At 38.7% G+C, this 7,500-nt stretch overlaps 2 protein-coding genes across 2 annotated transcripts in view; both read right to left on the minus strand.

Moving 5' to 3' along the window:
• The window catches only part of LOC143018914 (uncharacterized), a 40,853-nt gene that overhangs the window by 10,829 nt on the left and 22,524 nt on the right, over positions 1-7,500 (minus strand). The gene's annotated exons all lie outside the window — the stretch shown is intronic.
• Positions 2,291-6,217, minus strand: LOC143019084 (uncharacterized). The gene is made up of 3 exons (XM_076174782.1): positions 6,050-6,217; positions 5,882-5,932; positions 2,291-2,892 (listed from the first exon to the last, which is right to left on the minus strand). Exons 1-3 carry the CDS (start codon positions 6,215-6,217, stop codon positions 2,308-2,310), a joined length of 804 nt encoding a protein of 267 aa, XP_076030897.1. The 3' UTR covers positions 2,291-2,307.

The following is a 7,500-nucleotide window of genomic DNA, read 5'->3' on the forward strand; positions in this document are numbered from 1 at the left end:
GTGGATATGTTTATTGTAAAATGAGGAGGAGGAGAGTCTTTGAGTATAGAATATACTAATAATGATAAGTTAAGAATATACTAATAATGAGAAGTTTAGTAGGTACTATATATGTTGATTTTAATGTGTTCTAATAACGACAAGTTTAGAATGTACTAATAATGAAAATTTTAGAAGGTACTGTTAATGATAACTTAAATGTTAACTAATAATGACAAGTTTAGAAGGTACTAATAAAGACAGGTTCAGAATGTAGTAATAATGACAAGTTTAGACTATATTAATAATTACAAATTTAAAATAAAGTAATAAGGACAAATTCAGAAAACAATAATGTGTACTAATAGCTACTATTTTAGAATATACTAGAAAATGATAATTGTAGAAAGTACATTTAAACATAACTTAATTTGGAAAAACAATTAGAAGTTCAGAACATACTAATAATGACTAGTTTACAATATCCTAATAATGACAAGTTTAGAATATACTAAAAACGATATGTTTAGATTATATTAGTAATGTCAATTTTAGAATATACTAATGACGACAAGTTTAGAAGGTACTACTAATGATACCCTTAATGTATACTAAAAAGGAAATTTTAGAATAAAATGATAATGACAAGTTTATTATATACTAATAATGGCAAGTTTTGAGGGGTAATATTAATGATTAATTTAATGTGTACTACTAATGACATGTTTAGAATAAGCTAATAATGACAAATTTAGAATGCACTAATGATGACAAGTTTAGAATATAATGCTTATAACAGGTTTAGGATATACTAATACTGACAAGTTTATATTAATTTTAGTATAAACAAGTTTAGAATAAACTAATATTGATACATTTAGAAGGTACTATTAATGATAACTTTAATGTATACTAATAATGAAAAGTTTGGAATATACTACCAATGACAAATTTAGAATATACTAATAATGACAAGTTGAGAATATACAAATAATGACAACTTTAGAAGGTACTATAAGTGATAACTTTAATGTGTAGGAACAATAACAGGTTTAGAATATACTAATAATGAAATTTTTAGAATATATTTCAGCGTGACTACTCAGGGGTTGGCGGAGGTGGGTGGAATTTTTCGTATGGGCGAGGTTGAAGTGGATATTGTTTAGCTGGGTTTAGCTTAGATTTAGGTTAGGTTACGTCAGGATTAGGTTAGTTAGGGTACGTTAGAGTAAGTTACGTCAGGTAAAGTTAGGTTACGTTAGGTTTGGTTTGGTTTTGCTTAGTTTTGGGTAGTTGAGGTCCGAGTTTTAAAATAATGGCGATTTTTGGATACAGTCATTAACCGAAAAATAAATGAAGAGCCAGTCTGAACGTAAAGCGCTTCTCTTTCTCGTCCTACAACTAAAGCTCAAAACAAATTGATGATTGCTCAAATAAATATAATATAAAGACACATTTGGACGCAATTTTTATGATGAATAAAGTCGTCAGAATTTATTCAGAACAAAATCTATATATAGGGGACAATGGCCGCTGGTGTTTCAAAATTGATAAAATGAGCACTCCGATTAGTAGAGAATGGTGCCTGACAAATGTATATATTTTTTATTGATTCTACTATAAACACATCTACAATGAAATCTAATACCCAATAATAACTTCCTAGCGACCATTAATCTATCATAGTTGCCATCATTATCGACTAAAGCCTAACGATAGTTGTTGAGATCCGTTGTCGTAATCACCTTTTCCCTCAGCTGACCAGACTATGAAATGGTCATTCATGGCCGTTGAGAATCAAGACAAATCCTTCTCAGTTGCAAAGGTGATTGGAGAGAGTGCCCTCCGGTGGTGTCTTTTACTTATTCACTTATCTATTTATTTATTTATTTTCAAGGACGATATCGTTTCTGACGATAACATATTGCTTTTCTGATGCATTGGTAATCAAAATGACTTCATCATGACCTTAGGTGATTAACGGTGGCCGTCACGAGCCCCTGACAATGGAAGAGGCTTTTGCTGCAATAGCTCACCACCTCCTGGGACACTCTTTCATACTAACTCTACAAGAAGCATCACAGTCATGAAATAAACTTTCATGGTTTCAGGGATTTGATAGGTTAGATTTGAAGGTTACAACAAAGACAATGAATGTAATTAACAGTTTATTTACAATAAATAGATTGTTGTAATATGTATAAAAATGTATGATTTGTATGGGCATGGCATATATATATCATGGAGTCAGTGCGATGTTGCAGAGGTGCCGAATTGCGATATGAAAAAAGTTCTTGAGAGCAGGATTGGGGAGGAGATCTCAGACTTTCATCGTCCATATCCTAGAGGCGCCTTGCACACGTGCTCTCCAAGACACCTGTCAAAGCAGCACTTGTCCACACCACTGCACGCTCCGTCATTCGAGCAGGTGATGGGAGGCCCGAAGATGCGCGGACACACGGGCCTGACTGGTGGGCACTGACCGGGTTTGACGATCTGTGTTGCGATGGGGTCGGCTGGTTGGTTGTTGCTCTCACAGCAGTAGGCCGCTCCTTCAGGAGTCTTGCACCAGTAACGGCAGTTGCTGCTGGGGGCGACAGGAGGAACAACTCCACCGCCGATTCCGTGACCGACGCCGCCGACTACGGGATGGCCTTGGTGACCGAAAGGAGGTCTTCCGACATGGGGTCCCCCTCCGAAGTGACCAGCACCTCCAAGACCAGGGGCTCCGAAGGGAGGACCTTGTGCATGAGAAGGATGTCCTCCAAAGAATCGAGTGTTTGCAGCTCCACCCCTTCCACTCGCAGCATCACCTTTGTTGTCTTTGAGTTTCTTACCCGCCACCAAGGCGAGGACATGAGCAGGACGCACAGAATTTTCATTATGAAGGTCGGTGATTAGCAGAGTAAAGCACTTTCACAGGGAAAACTTCTGCGGGAAAATGAGGTATATATGATGCTCGGCTGCTTACTCGTGGTTGAAGCTGAAGCTGGAAGGTTGTGTGTGTCTGCTCTCGTCCCGCCTTGTCTTATATACTGGCAACCCGTCCCACCATTCCATCCCTCCACCCCGTTCCTCACCTCCCCGTTTGCTACTCTCAGTTTTAAATAACTGGTATTCCCTCCGCTTTGCTTCGCCTTCTACTTGTCCAGGGGATTACCCGTTCTACGTCATAAGAGATCTTTCCTGGAAACAGGGTTCAAAATGTAAAAAGTATTCAGAGTATGACGAGTTTTCTTTGTTGCTACATAGACGCATATACCCACACACGCACATATTATATGTATATATATATACATATATATACATTATATACATATATATATACATATATATATACATATATATATATATACTATATATATACATATATATATACATCTATATATATATACATATATATAAATGTAGTATATTATATATATATATATATGTGTGTGTATGTGTGTGTGTGTGTGTGTGTGTGTGTGTGTGTGTGTGTGTGTGTGTGTGTGTGTGTGTGTGTGTGTGTGTGTGTGTGTGTGTGTGTGTGTGTGTGTGTGTGTGTGTGTGTGTGTGTGTGTGTGTGTGTGTATGTGCGTGTGTGTGTGTGTGCTTGTGTGTGCGTATATATGTCTATATGTATATATTTGTATATACAGTACATATATATATATATATATATATATGTATATATATATATATATATATATATATATTAGAGTGTAGTGTCGCAACTATTTATGAGGCACATTTCAGGTTTTGTAGAGAAAACCATCCAAAATTTGGAATTACAGACGGAAAAAAAATAGTAACACACACCCTTTTGGGGACCAAATTCTGCTTAGATATTGGCTTTTCCTTTGGATTAGGCTGGTTGTATTTAGCTGTTATAGCTTTCGTCTCTAGAGCTATAAATCAACAATTTTCTCACAGGAAGAAAAATTGTATTCTAATTCATTATATATCTAAGGTTTAGGCAATTCTAGACTGAAGAATTTCTTGTTTGTAAGCTACTCGGAAACCACTATAAATTAATCGATGTATGACGGATTTATAAGATATTTACAGAGTACTTCCTATGGAAGAATATGCCTTCACATTTTTCAGTGTATGTTATAGATTCAATCCCTATGCCTTCTTGCTCCTTACCAGGCAGTCATTAATTGGTTTACTGCATTTCAGCTAACACGTGTCTCCCATCCTTGTATCAAGCTCTGTTTTTCATTAGTTGTGAGTGATTTTTAACTCTATCCGTGATTTTCTTGGTTGTGATAAGGATTATATATGCTGAAAAATAGGAAGGTTATATTCATTTGACAAGGTGCTGAAGCGGAAATAAGAAATAAAGAAGAATGAGCAGAGGTTAATTTTAATTTTTCTTGGTAAAGTATAATCCCTATTAGGCTAAGGTTTCGTCAGACTAGTTTCCTTATCAAATGTAAGAGTAATTGGGATGTAATTCAGCACTCAGTATATTTCATTGGTTTCATATATATCATTTCTATTTCATACTGACGGGTCTTTCTATTATTTATTTCCAGGACTAAAATGACCAAAAGATCCAGAATATCAACAAGTAACAGCGTCTTTGTCTTCCCATTTCCAGAACTTACTTATTATGAGTTGCCAACAAATCAACAAGTTGGAAGATATATTCAGTATGTAAAAGACAATACATGCAAGAGCAACGAGGATGTTATTCCTGAAATATCCGAGGACCTTACTGAGATTTGAAGAAAAACAATCATCACACTTGTTCAGTCGATCAAGAATGTTAAAACCAAATTAGTTCGATTGGTGGAAGAAGCGTCTGTAGTATCAAAATAAGAAATGAATGCCACTAAGAGTAAGAATTTTATCTTATCATTGGATCAGCTTTTTGATATAGCAGGCTACCAGTTTGCTCATCTCTTGGACTGCAATTATAAAAAGAACATGAAAGTGCCACGTTAAGAGTGTGAATTTTCTATTGATCATAAAACTGGGCGTCACATGAAAATTGGTGGAGTGGGTGTAAAAACAAGTCAATTGATTGAAAAAGGAAAATCAGAAAAAATCGAATCCAGGGAAGAAGAGAAGAAGAAGAGTAACATTAAGAGAAGAGGAAAGAGAAAAATTACAACTTCAGAAATATTATCATTTGACATTTTGGTGATGAATGGAAGAAAGTTTTTGCGAAACATAGAACAACATCATACCAATACCAACAATTGCCATAGAAGCAGATTGGTGCTCTGTGTCAAATAGAGCTGCTGCCGCCGTTATTTGTAGTGCAGCCCTATTCGACTATGATATTACTAATTCACAAGACAACTCCCATGCAATTGACCATCACAAAGTTTGAAGGGCCCGACAGAGTTTAAGAAGGAATTTTACAGGGTCTGAAAGTTTGGTACATAAGAAAGTGACTGCCTTTTTATGGAAGGAGAGACACAACAGTAACTATAAAGAAAAAAGGGAACAAAGGGTATGAATCAAAAGAAATTCAAGGTCACTATGTGCTTGTAAGAGAACCTGGTGTTTTCTATTTGGATCGTTTAGCTATCAAACGAAGAACAGGTGCAGGTGTTGCAGATGGACTGATGAAATGGCTTGTTGAAAATTATATCAAAGATGAGATAAAGGCAGGGGGGGCTGACAGCATGCCAATTAATATTGGCTACAAGAATGGAGCTATAACAGGGCTGGAATGTCAATTATATCGTTCTTGCATCTAAATGAGCTTCCTTTGAGGCACCTGTACAGGAAATATATTGGCTCAACAGAAAGTGGAACTCAATGGACAATGGAAAAAAAAAATTGTAAAGCCATATCCACTAGTGAAATTCTACCAGTATCACCAAATGGTTTTCACTGTATTGCTAAAGGAGCTCCTTTTCAGGATGTACATGTGAATGAGCGTAGTCGGGACCAAACTTACCTGTGCACAATTATCAATGCTATTAGAGGTGGTATAATTGACGATGATCTCCTACATATCAATGGAACCAGGGCCAACATCTCATGCAAAATGACTCACCACTACCAGCAGAATATGTCGATTTTATGTGGCAACAGAAAAACATAATAATGACTTGTATGTCCTCACAGAGTTGTCGTGTGTCATTATGAGCCCCTCTGGTTTCACATCAAATTCTCTCCGAAATGATCGGAGGGATCTAAACATCTGAAACAGATCAATCTTCTGTAAATGCTTCACCCTGCCAATGAAGCCATAGTATGGCAAACAATCCAAAGGAATGGCTACTGGGCCCATCCTGAGAATGTCCTTTTAGCAATGCTCTCAGAGCTATTTTTGTGTCAGTGTTGTCAAAAGTTGGGGTCAAGAGGTTGTGCCGTGCTTCAAGTCGCTATCAACTATTGAGTATGGGTCTCTAGTAACAAGACAGAAAATTGATTTTTGTAGACAAATAGAATTCGTATTTCAAATAAGAGGTTACAAATATGCATGATACGAGTTTGATTTTTATTCAGAATAAATATATATCTTTGGATTGTACAAAAACGCACATTGTGTCGTCTCCATGAGTATGAAGTAAATAGGTTGGATTCATTGACAATGTAGAGGAAAAGCCTCGGGTGAAGCCCCAATCTTCTTGTGACGAGCTATTTTAAAAGATTATTATCGTCCATATCTAAGGGGTGCCTTGCACACGTGCTCACCAAGACATCTGTCGAAGCAGCACTTGTCCACACCGCTGCACGCCCCATCGTTCGAGCAGGTGATGGGAGGTCCGAAGATGCGAGGGCACACGGGTCTCACTGGCGGGCACTGACCGGGTTTGACGATCTGGGTTGCGATGGGGTCGGGCCGTTGGTTGTTGTTTTCGCAGCAGTAGGCTGCTCCTTCAGGACTCTTGCACCAGTAACGGCAGTTGCTGCTGGGAGCGACAGGAGGAATAACTCCACCGCCGATTCCGTGACCGACGCCGCCGACTACGGGATGGCCTTGGTTACCGAAAGGAGGTCCTCCGACATGTGGTCCCCCTCCGAAGTGACCAGGACCGCCTAGCCCAGGTGACCCAAAGGGAGGCCCCTGTGCATGATGGGGACGTCCTCCGAAGAATCGAGTTGCAGCGCCACCACTTCCGCTCGCAGCACCCTTTTTGGCGGCCTTGTCTTTGCCTGCCACCAAGACGAGGTAGGATATGAGCAGGGCACACAGGACTCTCATTCTACAGGTTGGAGAATATCACGTGGACAATTGAAGGTTCTTTCAAGAAGTAGCTTGATATTGAAAGGCTTGGATGCGTTGACAAGCGGCAAGACGAAGGACACGGCACCTCTTGCTTGTTGGAGTCAGAAGACCAAGTGTGTCCGTCCACGTCTGCGGTGGCTCATATAACGGACAACGCAACTCACCCCTCCCTCCTCCCTCCCTCCATCGTCTTCTTCGTGTTCTAGCTCGCATGGGACGGAGCGGGATTCCCTCGGTTGCATTCAGATCTCAAAGTTGTTTTTTGACAGACGTCATCATCCTCGGTTGTTTCCCGACTCTAGTATGCGAAAGTTGAACCAGGAGCACAGCTTAGCTTCCAG

This window comes from Oratosquilla oratoria, chromosome 36, assembly GCF_046742065.1.
Source record: "Oratosquilla oratoria isolate Oo_2021 chromosome 36, ASM4674206v1, whole genome shotgun sequence".
In the NCBI taxonomy this organism is placed as follows: Eukaryota; Metazoa; Arthropoda; class Malacostraca; order Stomatopoda; family Squillidae; genus Oratosquilla; species Oratosquilla oratoria.

Excerpts from the sequence above, each read along its gene's own strand:
- LOC143019084 (XM_076174782.1), bottom strand. The coding sequence starts at position 6,217 with ATGGGCCCAGTAGCCATTCCTTTGGATTGTTTGCCATACTATGGCTTC. Across the intron at positions 5,933-6,049 it reads TAATGACACACGACAACTCT|GAGATCATCGTCAATTATAC; the intron begins GTGAGGACATAC and ends ATTGATATGTAG. Across the intron at positions 2,893-5,881 it reads GCATTGATAATTGTGCACAG|TGCTTTACTCTGCTAATCAC; the intron begins GTAAGTTTGGTC and ends TCCCTGTGAAAG.